We start from the raw sequence: 21,875 nt of genomic DNA, 5'->3' as shown, positions 1-21,875 counted from the left end.
TCACTGAGATGGGTTTCCCCCAGACAGCGTAAACAGTCTGTGTGCAAATCACTCACGGGCATAGGCTGTTTGTAAGTGTTGCACGATTTAAAGCCCGGTGCATGCCCCGACCACAGGCGCACTTAACTAATTCTAACTAAAACTACCCTTAAAAAAACCAAACACAACTACAGGCATTACTAATTATGAACTAACAGAGTTCAAGAGGGAAAGCAACAGCAGAGCTGGAGCAGAGCAGTTCCGAAGCACCTTCACTGGCGGCAAGGAGGAACTGAGGGTGGAGGGAGCGCGCAGCTCCCCTTGTACCGCGCCATAGCAGAGCCCTCTAGGTCACTAGAGGCGCTCCCCTATGGATACTGCTAAAGGAAAAACTTCTGGCACTGGTGCACGTGGCAAGCACGCAAACCTATTGTGGAATGCACATGAGCAATCACTCGAAGAAGAATAACTTATTTGTTTTTCCTAGTTCATAAATCTTTAACTAGTTTATTATAGGATTGTCTACAAGCATTATCTTTAGCCAGAGGTCTAAGGTACAAATTGCCCTGAGGTAAGTAACTGGTCTCTTGGGACTGGAAGGAACCTGAATCTTTTGTGATCTTTGGTAATATAGCAATCATCACTAAGTCCAGCTTGCCTGGGTGGCAAGATAGACTGGAATGCCCAAGGAAACTGTCTGACTCCATAGTAAGACTGTCATAGTGCTTTAGGAGTTCACAATTGTTACTGCATTGGTGAAATCTCATTATAGACCATACAACGGGTTTGGGATCTCTGCCCTGCTTCTTGACAGTCTGCCCTGAGGTTGGCACTCATGGTCGTGAGTCACTCCAGAAAGCATAACAGCCATCTCAAGTCTTCAGCAACCATCATTAAAATCAGTACGTGTCAGCAACAGTAAAGAGGAAACCTTTTTGTGCAGAGAAAATCAAGAAGATGCTCAGAATGAGTTACTCTATCTTCATTCTCTTCTTCAAAACTCTTCCTTTTGATTGGTTGTATTGCAGTAGCACCCAAAATGCTCCAATCAGGATGAGAGTCCCATAGCACAATGTTCAGTACAGCCAAACTGGAATTTATGGTCCCTGTCATGAAGCACTTACTATTTAATTTAAGACAAGATGAGACAAATGAATGTGTCATGAGTGTGAGACTTCAATGATATACAGATCAATTAAAATAAGAACAAATAAAAATCTCAAATACAAATAAAACACATAGCAGTGAATAGTTCAATGTTATGCTTATTCTAATTGTTCAGTTACAATTTCAGGATATCATTCATTCATTGTCTCACTCACCTCTGTTGAGTTACAGTTCTCATATTGACTTGTGAACATCAGTGACAAACAATATCTCACTTTTCATCCTTCCATATAGTGACAGCACTGGACTGATTAACTGGTATCTACCCTCTTTAAATACACTAATTACATTAATATTTTTCATCACTCATAGTGATGTGCCAATCAACTTTCATCTACAATTAACAGACGGACTTTGAGATTAAACGCTGCCTCCCAAGGTTTTCCTGTACACAGTCCTTTGTCTAGAACAACAGAGTTTAAGGCTCAGTAACAAGAAGCTACTTTCGATTATTGGCCACCCATGGTGCCGAACACTCTACAGAGTTCAGCTTACGTTGCCCGTCTGAAATATTTTGCTCCTTTTTCAATGGCTGTGGAAGTGGTGTGAACCGAGACACTGAACCGAGTTCAGACCTGGTGTAACTAACTGGGCAGCTCCACTGAAGACAGTGGAATTATTGCTCTCACCTACGCCAGCTGTGAGTCTGGCCCTGTGTCTCAACCTTGAAGCTGTATCTTGAATTTACTTATAGTAAACACTACAATGTTAACAGCGGGCACAAGAGGGAGGGGCATTAACCCTGATGTCCTGGCCAAATTCTGGCTTGAGTAATTATATTTTACCTCCCTTAGATGCATAGGGGGGTATCCTCTTTGCTTCGCCTGCCTCTCGAGACTAAGGTGAGGCTGGAGTAGTTAATGTGCACAGAGAAGAATGTGCATCTGTAGAAGTGGGGTTTTTACCCATGAAAGCTTATGCTCAAATAAATCGGTTAGTCTTTAAGGTGCCGCCGGACTCCTGATTAGTATACTAACACCCTTCCATTGTCACGCACCTTATATACTCAGAACATGAAAACAAAAATAGAAGAGCCAGCCTGCCTCAACTCCCCAAATAACTGTTGTTGTTAATACTGCATCTTTATTGTGTATATTACATTTTCAAGGTCAAATATCGCAAATATATTCCAAATCAAAAGGTAGACTTCTATTTTATCGGCACTCATATCCTTCAGAACAAGAAAAACTTCTAGGGAAAGACATCTGACCTGTTGTCACCAGTGATGCAGGCAGCACAAGTTCCTGTTGGCTCGTCACTCTGCTCATAGTAATGAGCATCCACGTGAGCTTCCTCAGTTTTGTTCTTCAGGATCTCACCAAATTTATCTGTTCCAATGCACCCAAAGAAAGTTGCTGCTTTGTAAGGGCTCTGGATCATCCACTGCCGATGGAAAGAAGAAAAAAATACAAATAACTGAGAATGTTTGATATATACTTTTTTCCACCTCTTTTCTAAGTCAGGTCACATACTCTGTGCCATAGGTTTTAAAAAAAAGTATTAGATACATTAACTCAGGAAAGGTTAATAAAGGATTCACATAGAATAATGTTGAGGGTTTAATAATTCAAAATTGAAGTAAAACTCATGAGTCCTTCTGATACTATATTCAAATATAATGATGTACTGTAAAAAAAAAAAAATCACTTGCCTGTGAGATCAGATACATCAGTGAATCTGTGTTCCCTCAAAAGAACTTAAAAGGGATTTTGTGTGGTTTTTTTAAATAGTAATTGCAAAACAGAAGAAAACAAAACACAAATGGAAGAGCAAAACAGAGGAAGACAGTACATTTGAAAAAATAGAAAGTCTACAATGTTCACAATATAGATTTTAAAAATGCAACTAGCATTGAAAATAACCCTTTGTATTTAACAGTTATATGCAAAATAAGGGAATTATCCTATCCACACTGGTAAATTATATGTAAAAATCTCTGTCCTGAACTTTACTCAGAGCAATTCTGCAAATTGATTTTTAAATAAAGAGTATAGCTGTGTAGTGCTGCTAAACTGTTGGGTTATTTCACAAAGCTTCTTTTTACAAAAGAAGGACAGATATATCAATCAACTGTAACTGATTCTGTGTTGTGTGCTAAAATGGGAAAAATAAAATTTAACCACAAGATAAAACTGCCAGTGACCTAAAAATATAATAAATGTCATGAAGAAACAATACAAAACTCTACCCTGGCAGTCATGAGTCAACCAACTGAAGTCATTATAATTCCCCCTACTTAAAATCAGTAAGCTTATCCACTCAATCTACAGTATGAATTAAAGGCAACATGAATTTACTGCATGCTAAACCCCCACTTATAATTGTTTCCTAATCAAGATTTAAATAAATGATAATGTCTCCGTTACAAATCTGTGGGTTGTAGAAAGTTCAAGTAACTGAGCTGGAAATACAGTCTTAGTCATGTCTCCATTATTATTCAGTTCCAGAGGAAAAAAGGGCTTTATTCACATTAAAAAGTCTTCACTAATTAGGAAAAAGTGGACAAAACTGAAAATGTGGTATCTTTATTGGAGCAACAGAAGTTTTTCACACACAAAAATGTATCTTTGATGAGCTATGCAGACCTATTTGTTCTTATTCTAAATTAATAAAGAAAGTAACTGAACCTTTACAGAATAAGGAATTTTTTATGTAAGAGACTGAGACGTTACACAGAATACTTTATAAAACCAATAGTTGAACTCTTTCAGACAGATTAGTTTACTATCTTTGAAGGCAGGGGAAAGCAGTACAGATTATTTTATAAGATTAAGAATACCATACGCTCCTTTATGGAATGCATGGAACCAGTTTCAATGTTGATAAGAGGAGACAGGTTCAAATCTTGTGTTCTCTGCCAAAAAGTGTGACTTACTCTCACAGATTACTAGAATTTGCAGGGTATACTATGGACAGCACTTAAAGCACCCGCTCTTTATGAACCCTGCCAATTCCTCAAAAATCCCTGTGGAATTTCACAAACTGCCCCTTGAGGATCTAACACATTTTAGCAAACGACATATCTGTTTTTTCATCCTTATATACCATCTGATCAAACTTGGAGCATTAACACCACTCATGTACTATATCATAGATCTTTATGAAAAAGTATATATGCTACAATGCCACAATTTTGACTATGTGCAGCAGGTCAACTGAGTTTAAACATGCAACTTGCCATCAAATATTCAAATCAAGGCCGGCCTTGGCAGGCAGGTGATCAGAGTGGTTGCACTGAGGACCAATTTCCAAGGATGTCATTCTCTCTCACTCCAGGTAAATCCGCTTCGGAAGGAGAGGTCAAAAACATTTTCTGGACTGGGTGGCTGAACACTTAGGTCCTGCATGGATTCAAGTCTATACCAGTCTTCATTTTCAGTTTAAGTATGGGTGTCCTGATGTATCAGAAATAAAGGTTACTTACTGAAGTTCTTTGAGATGAGCCTGCGCATTCCTGTTACTGGGAGATGTGCCCATGATACAGCAGAGATTCTTCAGGTGACGGTGCCTGTTGAGGGGCCTGCGCACACCTCTGAACATTCCAGATGCATGCATATGAAAAGGGGGTGGGGCATGCTCACTGCCTCAGTTCCTTCCACATGAACTTCAAAGCCTGGCACAGCAACAGAACTCTGAGGAAGAGGGGACCGTGGACTGGCAGCATGACTGTGCAGAGGTTTTTCCCAAAAAACTCCACATACTGAAAGGTTTCTTCTTTGCGTGACCTCTGCACATTCCCACTTTGGCGAGTTCAACTAGTAGTGATATTCCTCCCAAAAATGGTGGGTTGAGGAGTGCTAGTTAAATAAGGATTGCAATATTACTTTGCCTTTGTGGCAGATTTACACAAGTTGAAAGAGTAAATCTCAGTAAACATATGTACTGAGTGCCATAGGTCTGGCAAGAATATGTCTATGGCATACAATTAAGGTGATCTCGCCAATGAGCCAGCATAAGAACACTGCTAACTTATAACACTCTTCCAATGTAAAGCCTGACGCTTTTGGATGGGTGCTGGGCACTGATGACATTTCCCTAATAGTTACCCCTATAGGACAGGGGTGGCCAACCTGTGGCTCCAAAGATGCATGCGGCTCTTCAGAGGTTAATATGCGGCTCCTTGCATAGGCACTGACTTTGAGGCTGGAGCTACAGATGCTAACTTTCCAATGTGCTGTGGGGTGCTCACTGCTCAACCCCCTGCTCTGCCACCACTCCTCCCCTTCCCCCAAGGCTCCTGCCCCTTCCCCTGAGCATGCCATGCCCTCGCTCCTCCCCCTGCCCCACCAGAGCCTCCTGCGCACTGCAAAACAGCTGATTGCAGGGGGCAGGAGGCAAAGGGAGGGAGGGGGGTAGGGTGAACAGACAGCAAATGTGAAAAATCAGGACATGGGGTGGGGGGAAATAGGAGCCTACATAAGAAAAAGGCTCAAAAATCGGGACATCTGGTCACCCTAAAGGGGGGTAGTGAATGGGGGTCTGCTGACATATTACTGTGGCTCTTTGGTAACTCTCATTGGTTAATTCTGGCTCCTTCTCAGGCTCAGGTTGGCCACCCCTGCTATAGGATAACTATTAGGGTAAGTAGTTCCCTGGGCCAGTAATTCTCAGCCTGTGGGCCACTTGCAGCCCAGTCAGCACACAGCTAGGACCCGTGTGACATCTTCAGGGCCATATAGGAAGTATATATATTGTATGGATGTGGCCCACATAAACACAGAGAGCTGCATATGTGGCTCACACTGGTAAAAAGGTTGAGAACCACTATTATAGGCAGTAAGAAAAGGAGTACTTGTGGCACCTTAGAGACTAACCAATTTATTTGAGCATGAGCTTTCGTGAGCTACAGCTCACTTCATCGGATGCATGCCGTGGAAACTGCTGCAGCAGACTGTAGCTCACGAAAGCTCATGCTCAAATAAATTGGTTAGTCTCTAAGGTGCCACAAGTACTCCTTTTCTTTTTGCGAATACAGACTAACACGGCTGTTACTCTGAAACCTGTTATTATAGGCAGTGAAAAACATGGGTGATTTTCTGAATTCTTTGGATCTACTGAAGTAGAAATGCTTTATTCACATTTAATGAATGTAACTGAGCTTTCTTTCAATGGGAAGTGGTCTTGGAAAGAATGCTGACAAATTTATTGCCAGATTCTCATAATAATCGTCAACACTTTGGGAAAGATGAGGGTGAAGGAAAATTTCATCCTCATGAAATACTGTAAAATGAAGGTCACCCATAAGAGCCTGAAGCTCATTGACCCTTCCTGCAAATGTTATGACAATAAAGAATGCTGTTTTCACAGAGAAATTAAATAGAATGCAATTGGGCATTGGTTTCAAAGAGGGCTTCAATAACCCTATGAGGTCTAAGTTCAGGTCCCAAGTTGGTGTTGGGTCTTTCACTGTAGAGTGACTGAACACACACTTGCTGTTTACTAGATCAGGAGTCCCCAAACTTTTCACGGTCACGCCCCCCTTCCTTACCCTGTCCATACCCACCCCCACACTCCAGGAACCAGGCTGCAGCAGGGGTTGGAGGATGGACAGGATAAAGGGGGCCGAGGTTATGGCCACAGCTGGGGATGGGCCTGGGACCAGGAACAGAGCTGTGGCTGGTGCTGGAAGCAGAAGCCACGGCTGGGGGCCAAGACTAAGGGCGGGCTGGGGCCAGAGCAAGGCTGGTGGCGCTACCTCCCCGGGCCCTGCTGCGCCCCCCTGAATGTTCATCCACACCTCATAGTTTGGGGACCTCTGTACTAGATGATGAGCTGAAAGAGCTCCTCTATACGTTACTAGAGAGGATAGGGACAAGGTAGTGGAGAGTGAAAATTTTCTAGTATTGATTACATTGGGACTGAAATTGGAGAGATAATATTGTTTATCCACAGCAAAAGCCTTTTCCAATTGTGAAAGTAACAAGCAGGAGAAGATCATTTCTTGTAATTCGTCAGGAACTCATGAACTTGATTTTGAGCAGCATGGTCCCGGAGCCGTCAAAGTCCCATGGCCCAAGCCGCAAGGTGAACAGATTCTGGGTTGGATGCTGGATCTATCTATCTGTTCTTCTCAGACAATAATTGCGGTGAAATTCGTAAGAACCAGGACAATTGAAGCAACTCAGAATACCTCTCATGCTGATGCAATAAGTATTACCTCCTATGATTTTTCAAAGACTCCTTGATATGAAGGGAATGGGAGGGAAAGGTGCAGAGGTGGGCTCTTCTCTAGTCCAGGAGAAAAACAACTGTTTTGGAATGATTTTCTAGGCCTCCTGATGAGCAGAATCTTTTGCATTTGGTGTCCAGACTAAGGTCTTTGGCTGGACATCCCCACTGTGGAAAATCCACTCTACTACTGACTGTTTCACAGACAACTCATGTTGGTTTTGAAGACTTTGGTTGAGCTGGCACATAAGAGTACTGTCTCTTCCTGCAAGATGGAAAACCACCTGCTAAACATGATAAATACAGTTTCTAATGAACTACTCCCACTTTGCAGAATTGCTTGGAATCAACTCCCTCCTTGCTTAGTACATATGATCACAGACTATGTGAACAATTCTTCTTGAATCTTGAGGAAGAAGGATTGAGGGCCCATCTCACTACTAGGGATGTAAAATGTTAACCAATTGAATGGTAAGCATTAGTCTTACTGGTTTACCTGCCTTAATCATTAACCCACACACCAGCTGGATCGGCCCCAGCCAGCACTGCCACCAGCCAGATTGCGCCCAGCTGCTTAATCAGTTAACCATTTAAACAAAATATTTTAAATAGTTTGAACAGTTAGCTTTTTAAATGGTATTTACATCCCTACTCCTTATCCACTGCTCCAAGATGATTATGTGTAACTTTCCCAAACATCTCTGGATCCTGTGCCCTTTATTATTCCCCTAAATTCCATAGAGACTTCTTCTATTGCTCCCAACTGTGGGAAGGATTGCACTTTGTCTTTCACCACTGTCTTGTAAGAAAGAGCCTTGAAAACATATTGGGAAGTGTCAGAGTCAAATTAGATTACACAGTCTTTTATGAATGACCTCTAGAGCCCAATGACCCATAGCAATTCCTCTTCATGCCATGTGCAACAGAGACTATTATTCTCTAAAAGTAGGGAAAAGGGAAACAAAGTTGTGTTTAAGATTGGTTTGTGGCTCTCAAATATCCCATATGGCCTAAATTCTCCAGAATGAGGATGCTGGGTTGAAAGATGAACCAGATCATATCTCTTTAGTCTTTGTTTGAAAGGCTTTCCTCTGCTGTTGTTGGTATGGCCACCTTAGAGGAGGGTACAAACAGCACAGGGTATTACCGTCTGACACTGGTAGTGGAGAGCAGTGCCTCCATTTCTCAGGTGAAGACAGACCCAGAGACTGAGCAACTGAACTGGTTTTCCTCAGCTTCTCCATTGTGAAGAGACCTTTGCCTTCAAAAGGAAGGTCTTCTGCTCTTGGGTCTCAGCAGATAATCTTAAAGACCTTACACAGGAATGTCATCTTGAGGAGACAGTTCTAGAAACAGTCTAAATAGTCAACTGGTGCTTTCAGACTGCACCAACAGCTCTTCAGAGTTACAGCATTAGCAAGTTTACTCTAATCCTCAGACAATTTCTGAGCAAATAGCCATCTTGTCCCTTAGATGGTATTGGTATCTGGGAAATATTAGCAATCCTGATGACGAAAGAGACTGATAAATACATCTTTTTGTCAATGCAATCCATCTTTTGATCTTTATCAGCCAATGCAGACTGAGTTCTTGAATCTTTCTGAAGCTGCAGCTATTAGCATACTTACATATCAAAGCTGAAGAGAGAGGTCTGAAAGTCTCCTCATGCTAGCAACATTACCATGAAGCATCTGAAGCCTTCTCCTTAGTGCGATGTTCCTTCTAAGCAGAAGGAATTTTCAGTGCTGCACTTTTGAATCTTGGGTTCTTAGAAACTGATGTACTCGGCTAGGAGCATTGTATCCCTCTGCTCTGAAGTAAGCAGTAAATGGAATCTTAGTCACTAAACCCAACATGATTGTCTTTGCTCCAAATCCAGAAATAGAGGTCAATAGGGATCCTGGAGCTGATTTCTTAGAACCTGCTTAGAAAAGGAGACTGCCTCTTAGGGCCTTGCACAAAACCCAAAGATCCTGCTGGCTTAAAACCTACAGACTTGGCTGCTAGGACCTCTGAATGAAAGAAGCCCTGAAAAGGATTCTCTCTCTCCTTTCTAGTCCATGGGTTGAAGGACACAGAAAATACTGAGATGGGAAATGTGTATCACCAAGACATGTGAGGCCCTGAACTTAGGAATCTGAAGCATGGAAGGCCCTTGGAAGGCCCTGTTTGAACCCTGACCTCTTCACTGTGCAATCTGCCATATCTGATCCTGTCAGAACTGCAAATCACACCTGTGAGCACAGAGAGCTCGACAACTATAAAACTAGCTAATATATTACCTGTTTACTAAAACCTAACATTAGCTATCTTAACCACCACTTACCATTTTTTTTAATAAATCAATAGAAAGACTGACAAAGGTCAATGGAGACAGGCTAGAAGTTTCAGGTCTACCCACAACTGCATGTGAAAAGAATTTCAGAGGAGGTTAGAGAGCCCCTTCATCAGCAAAATATTCAGAGCCAAAAGAGTCCCAAAAGGCACTACTTTCAGGCTGTTTTACCAGCCTGCTGCACCCTGGGCATCTCTCTCAATAGTGAGAATATGGAGAGTCCCTTTGAAAATAATTTGTTATGAACACTTAAAATGGAAGGATGTAGGAAGGAGGTTTATCACAACTCAGCTTAGAAGACCATTAATGTAAGGAAAAAAATTGAAGTAAAAACTAAACCATTGTATGAATCTGGCAAAAACATATGCATACATTGAATACTCCAAAGCCCTTTGTACAGCAGGGACCAGAATATGGCATTTATAGTGTATACCAGTGTTCATTAAGGAAAGCTGAAAGAGCTTTATTAACATTAACTAAGCTACTTGAGAGAATTAACTTGTAGACTCTTTTTACTGATACGTTAAGAGATGCAAAGATGTTAAGTGACATGCCCAAAGTCATACAGCAGTTGTGTAGCAAAGCAGTGAATACAACACAGGAATAAAGCTAGCCATGTAGTGCAGAGGTTCTCAAACTGTGGTCCACAAGCTCCATTCAGGTGGTCCGTGGACAGTTCCCTCTAAGGTGCGCACCTGGGTGGCTGCACACAAGAGAATGAAGGGCCACCCACCTAATTAGTTGACTTGCACAGGTGCGGCTCCACTACTTAGGAGCCTGGACCCTGAAGAAGACGTACATGTAAGGTGAGGTGGTGGCCTTGGGGGGAATAGGAGGTAGGTGGGAGGAGGCAGTGGAGTGAGAAGAGGGGATGGGAGAAATTTGGGATATGCAGGACTGCGGTGGCCAGAGAACAAGGCCACTTTCTCCAGCTCCAGGACTGCGGCTGCTGGGGAGAGATGGCAGTCCTTCCCACCCTCAGCTCTGTGGCTGCTGTGGCGGGGGAGAGACCCCCGCCCCGCCCTTTCCCAGCCCCAGCTCGGGGGGCTGCTACTGCAGAGGAGAGCGGGAGAGACGCCCCTCCTTCCCAGCCCCAGCTTGGGGGGCTGCTGAGGTGGGGGAGAGAGGGCACATCCATCGTATTAGAAAGGTAAGACTACAGATATTAAAATATGAATTGTGAGCTTTTATTCGTAGAACAAAAAAGGTTAATTATTATTAAGGTTTTTTTATACAGCGCTTTTATCCCAAGCGCTTTACAATAGTTAGCTAATGGTACAAACAACATTTGGAAAGATCATTAAAAGGTCCGCCAAGACCCTCAGCACTTTTCAAATAGCCTGTGAAAAAAAAAGTTTGAGAACCACTGGTAAAGTGTAATTGCAAACTACAGAATGTATCTGCTGTTATTGGAAGAAGTGTGGTATAAAGGTGAGAGAACAAGTATAGACTTCAGAGTTCTGAGGTGTATTACCAGTTCTGGCATAGATTCACTATTTGACCATCAGCATGTTGCAATCTGTGCATGCTTCAGCTCACCCATTGTACAAAAGGTATAATACTTGCTCCACAGGGACATTGCGAAGTGTGGTAAGTGTCTGAAAAATGCTTTCAAATTCTCCAATGAAAGGCACTGTGTAAGTACAAAGTAGTTAAATGACAATTAACCTGCCAGGACAGGTATCACCGCTGCCAAATACAAATACGATTTAATGTAGGATTTCTTTGTGACAGACTAAAATGATACAAAATATATGAAAAAGCACACCTATAACCCCCAAAAAGTCATCTTTACTTTTCAGAATGCAAGAATGTGCCATGTTTGCACCTCCAGTAAATGCTGTGCAGTCTGAATGAACACATACCAACACCTGAATCACACCAAAAGAGTCTGAGTGAAAGGATCTCCATTGCTCTCTGTAGCGTTGATTTCATAAAGAGCAGTACTCCCTCATACTGTAAACATCTGCCTCTCAACTTCTATCAGCAACAGTATCAAAAACAGATGGCAAAGGTCAAGGCAAAATTTATTGACACTGATGAACTTTGACAGCCTCTATTAAATTACTTCTTCCCTTAAGGTGTAAGTGATCAAAGCAGCAGAGAGATTTTCACTCAGTCACATAACAAGCTATTTGTTGAGACTGAAACATCTGGTCAATATCTCCTAACACTGCAATTTCATGCACAGTTAGCAATAGGGTACATTTCTTCTCTTCTTCTTACAGGGTCCATAAGGGTGGCGCATATGGCTGATCATTTCATTCAAAACGGATTCAATTTGAGGCATTACATACAATTGTCTCTATGCTTTATGGTGTTTTAAGTCTACCTGCCATCATTTTCCATCATCATTGCTGTTTGCTGTATGCTTCTGCTATAAAAGCCTGTAAGTATGACAGAGCACTTAAAGCTTAACAGCCTTTGACTACTGGAGTTAGAAAGCATTTAAGGCAACAGAGCCTTTAAAGTGGCAGGTCTTCATCTGCTGTCAAGAACTCCCAATACATTAAACTATTTACCATTTAGTAAAGCTCAAGCAACATAGTTTGTAAAAGTAATTTTTGTTGTCAAATCAAAGCCCTAGCTTATGCGTGCTTGAACTATTAGAGAACATTCTTTTGACTAATTTTTAAGTTATTATACATTTTCATAAACATAACAATTTAATATACAATTTACATTTCATTTAGAAAGAATGTGTGACAATTATAAGAATTTGGCAAATGATAATCCTACTCCTGAATTGGAAAGAGCAGAAAGACACTGCAATTTTATCAATCCCATATGCTGAAAATTTTCCTCTTTAAATTCATGTATTTTTGTTGCCAGAGCAACAAGTTGCAGATCACAGATAAAACATTTTACTGTACTAAGTCTGAACTCACAATCCAGTTCTTCTTTTGCAACTCCACCCAGCCTAGCCATTTTAAAAAAATTGGTTTTGTTGGGTGAGGAGGGATTATAGAAAAGCTAGTTTCTAATTTCTGGTGTATTTTTCTTCCATACACAAGAGAATGAAGGCAGTGAGGATGTTGTCCAGTTTAAGCATTTGCCTAATCACTGCTTAACAATAACTATATTTTAAAATAATCAGCCTCCTTTAAGAAAAAGTCTTCAGGTTTATTTATACACAGAGTTTACAATAAAGCAAGATTTAGAGGACATTGCGAAAAACTGATGTATGTTTAGTCCTCTGGGCTCTCTGACACTTTTCACAAGCATTTTATTTGCATATTTAAAAACTAATGCTGATCTGCTTCAGTTGTGCTCCCACCTAAAAGAACTTACCATCTTAAGTGGATGATTTACGATGCCTTATGCTGCCCAAATAAACAAAAAAGTAGTGTGTTCCCCTCCCCCAAAGCCAGATGAAGGATGGTTAGTATCATCCACTCAAATAAAAAACTAATACCATTTTGTATCTCAGTTAATTATTTGATTTTTTTAAAGTATATGGATTAATGAGCAGAGTTGGGTGGGGCCCAGTCAAGTTTTTGCACAATTGAAAGGTGAGAACTGTATTTGTCTATTTATTCAGTACTTGTATGTCTAACTACAGTAGAACCTCAGACTTACAAACACCTCAGGAATGGAGGTTGTTCATAACTTTGAAATGTTTGTAACTCTGAACAAAATGTTATGTTTGTTCTTTCAAAAGTTAACAACTGAACATTGACTTAAGACAGCTTTGAAATTTTACTATGCAGAAGAAAAATAATGCTTTTAACCATCTTAATTGAAATGAAACAAGCACAGAAAGTTTCCTTACCTTGTCAAATCTTTTTTCAACTTTCCCTTTATTTTTTTAATAGTTTACGTTTAACACCGTAAACGTGTATTTTACGTACTGTATTTGCATTTTTGTTTGTTTTTCCCATCTCTGCTGCTGCCTGATTGCATACTTCTGGTTCCAAATGAGGAATGTAGTTGACCAGTCAGTTAGTAACTCTGGTGTTCATAACTCTGAGGTTCTATTGTACTGAGATGTGTTATAGATGCCCAGACAACTAATAAGGAGGAATTATATTTTATCTCACTTTCCCCTGTTGCCCACCTCATCTCTAACATCTCAAAAAGTGCTGTGGACACACAAGACCATATCTTTTCCCAGGATCTGTAATTTGAAAATGCTTCTATTTGCCATAAAATACAGACTTGGCTGCTAGGGCCTCTGAATTAAAGAAGGCCTGAAAAGGATTCTCTCTCTTCTTCCTAGCCCATAGATTGAAGGAATGACACAGTAAATACTGAGATGAGAAATATGTATTGCTAAAACACATCAAGCCCTCAACTTAGGAATCTGAAGCATGGATGGCTCTTGGAAGCCAACTGTTTGAACCCTGACCTCTTCACTATGCAATTTGCCATAACTGTTTCCAAAGACACCCAAGAAAAGAGCAGACTATAATTGTTTTGTATAACAGAATTATTCATGCTCATACTGTTAATTTCTGTTATTCCTTCACTGGAGTAATTATATTGGTATGTTAAAAATTAATAAAAAGGATTTTAACAAAATTGACAAAAGAAGTGACCTATAATTATGTACCTTTGAAAGGAATGATTAGGACTCCCAGAACTCCTTGGCATGCAGATCAAATCTCTGACAAATTCAAACCATTTTCACAGAAAGAATAACTAAACTGTTATGGAAAAAATTAGCAGGAATCCTCTCTCTCAGTGGATTTCTGTGCAATTGCTGATTGCTCATAGTTACAAACTCATTTCATTGGGAGCTGAAGATGCGCAGTACCTCACATAATCACATCCTGCATCATGGCAGACCTGATCCTGCACCGAAGGAAGTTAGTGGAAGTTATGGGCATAATCCAACCCCGACTGAAGTAAAAAACTACTCCCACTGAATTTCAATAGGAGTTGGATCAGATCTTTTGCCACTGACTACAGCGACACCAGGATCAGGCCTGATCAGATTCATCCAGTGGTGAGCTGGAGCCGGTTTGCACCGGTTCGCTAGAACTGGTTATTAAATTTAGAAGCTCTTTTAGAACCGGTTGTCCTGGGACAACTGGTTCTAAAAGGGCTTCTAAATTTAACAACTGGCCAAAAGTGGCACCTTAGGCGCCGACTCCGTAGGTGCTCCGGGGCTGGAGCACCCACAGGGAAAATTTGGTGGATGCAGAGCACCCACTGGCAGCTCTCTGCCCCACAACACGCCCGGCCCCAGCTCACCTCCACTCCACTCCGCTTCCACCCCACCCCGCTCTGCTTCTCCGCTCCCCCACCCTGCTTCCCGCAAATCAGTTGTTTGCGCGGGAAGCCTGGGAGGGCTGAGAAGCAAGCAGCGGCTTTGCGCTCAGGCCCAGGAAGGCGGCGGGGAGGTGAGCTGGGATGGGGGCACACGCGAGGAGTGCCCCCCGCGCCGCAGCAGGTAACCGGGAGGAGGGTGGGGGCGTGCAGGGGAACCGCTCCGCGCCCCAGCTCACCTCCACCTCCCTGGGCCTGAGCGTGAAGCCGCCGCTTGTTTCTCAGCCCTCCCAGGCTTCCCGCACGAACAGCTGATTCGCAGGAAGGGCGGAGAAGCAGAGCAGGGCGGCGTGTTCAGGGGAGGAGGCGGAGTGCAGGTGAGCTGGGGCCGGGCATGGGGCGGGGAGCTGCCAGTGGGTGCTTCAGCCCTGGAGCACCCACAGAGTCAGCGCCTAAGGCGCCACTTTTGATGTGATATCAGTGCAGGGAGCAGCCACTCCTCCTCCTCTCCCCCCCCCCCACAAATTCACTACCCCGCCCCTAGGAGCCAAAGGGACCTGCTGGATGCTTCCTGGAAGCCGCCCCAGGTAAGTACCGCCAGGACTCGCTACCTCACCCCCCGCCAGGGCCCTCTGGCTCTTAGGAGCAGGGCGCAGTGGACACCCACTACGGTGGCCCACGAGACCTGCCTGCCCGGTTCTGGGGGCAGTCAGGGGACAGAGGAGGGGCATGGATCCCGGGAGGGGGGCGGGCCATGACCCCCTCGTGGGGTGAGGAGGGAACTGGATAAGATTTTGGCAGCTCATCACTGGATTCATTTTATCTCTACAAAAAGAGAAAGATTAACAAAAGCCCATTTCAAAATAAAGAACAAATAATATGGGAAAGAAACACAGAAGATCCAAAGAAAAATATTTCTGTGGACATTTATATCCCTGATCTAGTTAGTATTTTTGAAAAGTTCATGGAATTCAGCAATGTGAGGTAAACATTTGAAGTCAGATACTTTTTAAGATGTACTGTAGTTTTCAGTTTTGCCTGAAAAGTTGGAATGCACAGCAGACCTGACTGTGATCTCAATTAGTCCAGTTTTACACTGCTGTAAATCTATTTACTTCAGTAAAGTTACTCTTGAGTAATACAGGATGTCAATGAGATAAGAATCATTTCCAGTAGCTGTCCCTATATATTTCATCCTTTCCCATTTGGCACACAGTAATTTATTAATGGTGATCCTAAAGGAACATATTTCAATAGGGCCCCATTGTTTTTTTAAATTGTAAATTCTTTGGTACAGGGATTGTCATTAAGTATATGTTTGAACAGAACCTGGCACACCAGGGCCTCAACCTGGATGGCCTCTAGGCACAACCACAATGTGAATGTTAAATGATGATAATAAATGATAAGACACACGAAAACAGTCACGGTCATTGAAAAAGTTGTGGATTTGGCATTTAGTACAGATTACACTTATGGAAATGTATTATGCATGTTGGAGAATAAAATTGAAGAATTCTTTAAAATATGGAGACAACGTTTACTCTATATTAAAAAAAAAAAAATAAAATACCCAACTTCCAGAAGTCATCCCATTGTGAAATTCAAATGGGAATATTTCAACTAGTTTTCTTTTCCCCTCACTCCCTGTTTTCAGGGAGGCAGTAAAAAAGGGATAAGGATAGCAACCTATATTGCATTTCCATTAAAAAAATTAAATATAGAATTTAATTTTACAAAATGCTAATTAATTTGGACCCCCAACCAAAAAAAATCGTCATCTGGTGGGAACAATCCTCCACATTTTTTCTTTTTGATAATAGAAGATGCTAGAGACCAAGGTGAATCTCAGATCATCAAACAGCAAAACCTGTTACGTGATTGTGACATTTATAGAACTTTAATTTTCAGTTCAGTCCTCTAGATCAGATGGTGTGGCTAACAAAAGGCCTTTTCATAAGGAGGAAAAGGGTCTTGATGAAAATGCAGGATTGCCCTTACCTCCAAATTCACAAACCTGAGATTTCCTGACCTGACCATTTTTACTATAGCTGGGTAGCATCAATCTTGAGAAAAGTTGTACTACAAGGGTTAAGTATCAGATGGTGGCTGTACGGGGAGGAGGAATAATAAGAGTTGAAAGCGGACACAAAAATGGGGGGGGAAGAAGGGGGAGAAACAAAGAAAAAGAAAAACCCATCACACAGAGGAAATACCAAGAAAGAATTAATTCTCAAAGCTGTGCAAATTTCTGCGGCGATCAGAATCAGTGGCAGTCCACAAACAGTGCCCGAAATAAAATGATAATCGATGTTGCCAAAACTCTGTTAAATTGTGAGATATTCATTTGATCTGTGCTTATACTGGAAGAAGTCCAATACTTTTAAGTAATTAACCTGAATACTTCTGGTTGATACATCCAGACTATTCAAATTGCATGATCTATTATTAGATGCATCATCTGAGAATTTCTCTCTTCTTGGGTAATTACGAAGTATACAAATAGTCTCCTCTTCTTTTGAGTAATTCCATCATAGATTATCCCAATCCTAATATGTTCAATCGTACATTAAATTAAATATATTTCTCAAACAATTACTCTATTATAGAATTACCGGTAAATTAAATTTAAACATAGTATGATCAACAGCACAATTCAGTAACTACTAATAGTAAATGTTTTGAGGGAAGTTACTGCTTTCAGCCATACTGGAAAAGCCAAAGACCACATATCTTACTTTCATTGACTACAAAATATGCGAATTGTAAATCCTGCAAATTCAATGCTTTGTGCTATGTGTACTCAGCCTGAATTTTTAACCAAATCTATGTAAATTAGTTTGGAGCTAAAATCATAATACTGTAGTAGGTCTTTGGTACTCCATATAGTCATCATCTATACCGCATAAAATCTGTGGTAATAAAAAACTTGCACAGATATAAATTCATTAAACTTAAAAGCAAAGCAAAAACACATTTAAACACAAGAAACTGCAAACTAAACTAAAACGATAAAGGTCTAGAAATTGTAGCTTTTTTTCTTAATAGTTAAAAACAGAAACATAGCTTTATGTAATGTTTTTTGTTAACCACTCTACTAATACGTTAATTATATCATTACATGATTTTCCAAGAACATGTAAGTCCATTTATTTATTCTCTATAGAGGCAGAGGAAAGAAGTAGATTAAGAAGCTGTCAAGATGATAAAATGACAGCCAATGCAAATTTATTTTTGCAATATAGCATGCAAGATTTGTAAATGTTATTATAAAACAGAAGCAGGAAAGTAGCTTCAGGCACTGAATGGATGAAATAATACTAAGACATTAGAAAGTCTGAAGCAACTGAGGAATAAAAAAAGTTAAAGGCTTCATCTAAACTGCATTAAAAAGAGAACCTGACAGTAAATCAAGCCAAAGATAAGGACACGTTCCAGTATTAAAACACTCAAATTGTTATAAAAGTTAGCATGTAACCTGGAAGCAGACTGCTAAAGAATTACTGTATTTGCTACACCACTGTGTTTGATTGAACTATGTGATTACAAAGACAACAGTTAGCAAATTAGACTCTTATCTTCAGTTTTCCAGAAGACACCTCAGAGTATTCCACTTTCATATAAGCTAAAAGCTAAATTTTCCTCTCATATACACTAGTGGTATCTCACTGATTTCAGTGGGGATGTAACAATATACTATGACATGATAATTTGGCCCTGTAGCATTCTGTCTTTACTTCAGTAGGTTATGCTACTTAGTAGGTAACCAGTGAAGACTTGGGAATACAAAAACATTCCTATATCAAAGGGCTATGGAGAGATTAACTAATGCTTGCAATGCAGTTTGAAATTAAAAAGCACTACATAAATGCTAAGCGTTATTATTATTACCATAGCACTAAGTTATTCCATATTTTTAGTGTGTGTGTGTGTGTATATATATATATATAAAAACATGGAATAACTTAGTGCTATGGTAATAATATATATATTATTGCATATATATAAATTGCATGTTTACAAGTGTGTGTGTATATATATATATATACACACACACACACACATATATATACACACACACACACTTGTAAACATACAATTTAATCTTTTTTACTATTTGTAAGGAAGCATGACAAATTCTGTATCATCAACTTTTTCGGTAGCAATAGTGCACATGCAGAAATAACGTAGTTAAACCATTATGGTAATTGCTTTCCTTGTAATTCAAGCACTAGGATCTCAAGAAAAACATGTGGAAATTACACCAAATCCTTCAGACATCAAGTCTTAACAAAACAACTTCTATAGACTGATAGATTAATTATTTTTAAAATGCTTAAAATCTTCATCCCGTACTAACATGACATAACCTATATTCAGGAAAAGGCTGTTGGAACTTGATATATTATCTGATAACCATCTTTTCCCCTCTACAAACCTGGTGATTAATAAGAACAATTTTTTTAAAATTATGTGTTAATATGACCATCTCGATTATAAGTTGGGCTAAAATGGGTGGATAAGCTGTTGCTGAGGGCCACATGAATGTACCCTTTGGAGTTTTATAATACAACCTACAACTATCTTAATATTTGATACGCAGGTGTGGCCTATGACAATTGTATTAAAGTATGATGGGAATTGACAAGCTAGGATCTATATAAAGGTCATTCAAATATTTCTGTGTCCTCTCTCTTTAATGAGTGATCATGTCTGGAAGTTACAGAGGAGGTAGCAGCCCCTCACTGCAGTATCTAACCAGTGGCTATTCACCATCTCATCATTCTAACTGCTGCCAGGTTCCCCCAGATGAACCGTTTCATTTTACCATCATTTTGGAACAGCAGATCTAACTGTAAGAAAAGACAACAGGCTCAAACATAGATCATAACAGACTTTTATCTCAAACAGAGGGACAAAAACAAAAAGTCTAAGCCAAAACATGAGTTAAATCAAGCAAGAGACATAGAAGGGAATAAGAAGAAGTTCTTTAAATACATTGAGAGCAAGAGAAAGATGAAGGAAAGTGTAGTTCCTCTATTTAGTGGAAAAGGAGCACTAATAACTCAGGACATCAAGACAGTTGAGGTTAAATGCCTATCTTGCTTCAGTCTTCATTAAAAAAGGTTAATGGTGACCAGATAGTCAACTCAATTAATATCAACTACAAGGGAATGCAAACAAAACAACAACATCAGGTTAAATAATATTTAGATAAGTTAGATGTATTCAAGTTGGCAAGCCATGATGAAATTGGGTACTTAAGGAACTAGCTGAAGTCGTCTAGGAACCGTTGGCCAGTTATCTTCGAGAACTCATGGAGGCTGGGTATGGTCCCAGAAGACTGGAGAAAGGCAAACACAGCACCTATATTTAAAGAGTGGAACAAAGAGGACCTGGGGAACTATAGAGCAGTCAGTCTAACTCTGATATTTGGAAAGAGCTGGAACAGATTATTAAACAATCAATTTGTAAGCACCCGGAGGATAAATAGGGCTATAAGAAATAGCTAGCATGGATTTGTCAAGAGTAAATCATGCCAAACCACCTTAATATCCTTCTTTGATAGAACTGCTGGCCCAGTGGGTGGGAGGAAGCAATCGATGTGATATATCTTGATTTTAGTAAGGCTTTTGACACAGTCCCACATGACACTTACATAAGCAAACTAGGGAAATGCAGTCTTGATTATTTTGCTATAAGGTGGGTGCACAACTGGTTGAAAGACCTTACTCAAAGAGTAGTTATCTGTGGTTCACTGTTAAACTGGGAGGGTGTATCTAGAGGGATCCGGAAAGGGACAGTCCAACGTCTGGTAAAAATCAATATTTTCATTAATGATTTCAATAATGAAATGGAGAGTATGCTTATAAAATTTGCAAATGATACCAAGCAGGGAGGGATTGCAAGCATTCTGGAGGACAGGACTGCAATTCAGAGGACCTTGACAAATTGGAGAATTGGTCTGAATTCAACAAGCTGAAATTCAATAAATACAAGTGCAGAATACTTCAGTTAGGAAGGAAAAATCTAATGCATAATTACAAAGTGAGGACTAACCAGCTAGATGGTAGTACTGCTGAAAAGGATCTGGGGATCACAAATTGAATGTGAGTCAATGTGATGCAGTTGTGAAATAGGCTAATATCACTCTGGGGTATATTAACAGAAGTTTTGTATGTAAGACATGTGAGGTAATTGTACCGCTCTATTCGGTACTGGTGAGGCCTGAGTTGGAGAACTGTGTCCAATTCTGTGCACCACACTTCAGGAAAGATGTGGACAAACTGGAGAGAGTCCACAGGGCAGCAACAAAAATGATAAATGGTTTAGAAAACCTAACCTCTGACGAAAGGTCTTGAGAAAATACAACTGAGGGGGGAACTAATAGCAGTCTTCAAATATGTTAAGGGAAGTTATAAAGAGGACTGTGACCAATTGTTCTTCCTGTCCACTGAAGGTAGGACAAGAAGTAATGGCCTTAATCTACAGTAAGGGAGATTTAGGTTAGATATTAGGAAAAACTTTCTAACTAGAAGGGTAGTTAAGCACTAGCACAAACTTTCAAGGGAGGTTGTGGCATTTCCATCACTGGAAGTTTTTAAGAACAGGTTGGACAAACATATATCAGGGATGGTTTAAGTGTACTTGGTCCTGTCTTAATGCAATAGGCTGGACTTGATGAGTTGTCAAGATCCCTTCCAGCCCTACACTTCTGTAATTCTTTTCTTACAGTTATATTACCACATTTGTCACCCCCACTATTTGTCTTATTTTAGGCAGTGCCCCAGGCAGCCACAGTCCCAAACACACTCCTGTATCCAGATTTGCCACATCTCTAGGTTCACCCACCACTGATCTCCAGAGGTAGAGAAACTGCAGCTCAGAGTGAGGAACCCTTCCAGAATCAGTGATATTAAAAGTTCATCCTTTGACCGGGGAGGTGGGGGGGGACGTGGTTAACAAGCCAAAATAAATACCTTACTTTCCAAAATGTATTAGTTAAAATCCCACT

General features: G+C 40.6%; 1 protein-coding gene across 6 annotated transcripts in view; it reads right to left on the bottom strand.

Annotated features, from left to right (window-relative positions):
- ADK (adenosine kinase) overlaps positions 1–21,875 on the bottom strand; it is a 542,329-nt gene that overhangs the window by 271,999 nt on the left and 248,455 nt on the right. For all 6 annotated transcript variants that reach the window (XM_073353161.2, XM_073353156.2, XM_073353153.2 and 3 more), the window contains one exon: positions 2,357–2,529. In XM_073353161.2, coding sequence (XP_073209262.1) covers positions 2,357–2,529 — 173 coding nt within the window. The remainder of the gene's footprint in view (positions 1–2,356; positions 2,530–21,875) is intronic.

Source organism: Lepidochelys kempii, chromosome 7 (genome assembly GCF_965140285.1).
Source record: "Lepidochelys kempii isolate rLepKem1 chromosome 7, rLepKem1.hap1, whole genome shotgun sequence".
NCBI classification, from domain to species: domain Eukaryota; kingdom Metazoa; phylum Chordata; order Testudines; family Cheloniidae; genus Lepidochelys; species Lepidochelys kempii.
Note: the sequence above shows the minus strand (reverse complement) of the source record. Positions and strands in the feature narration are given on the sequence as shown.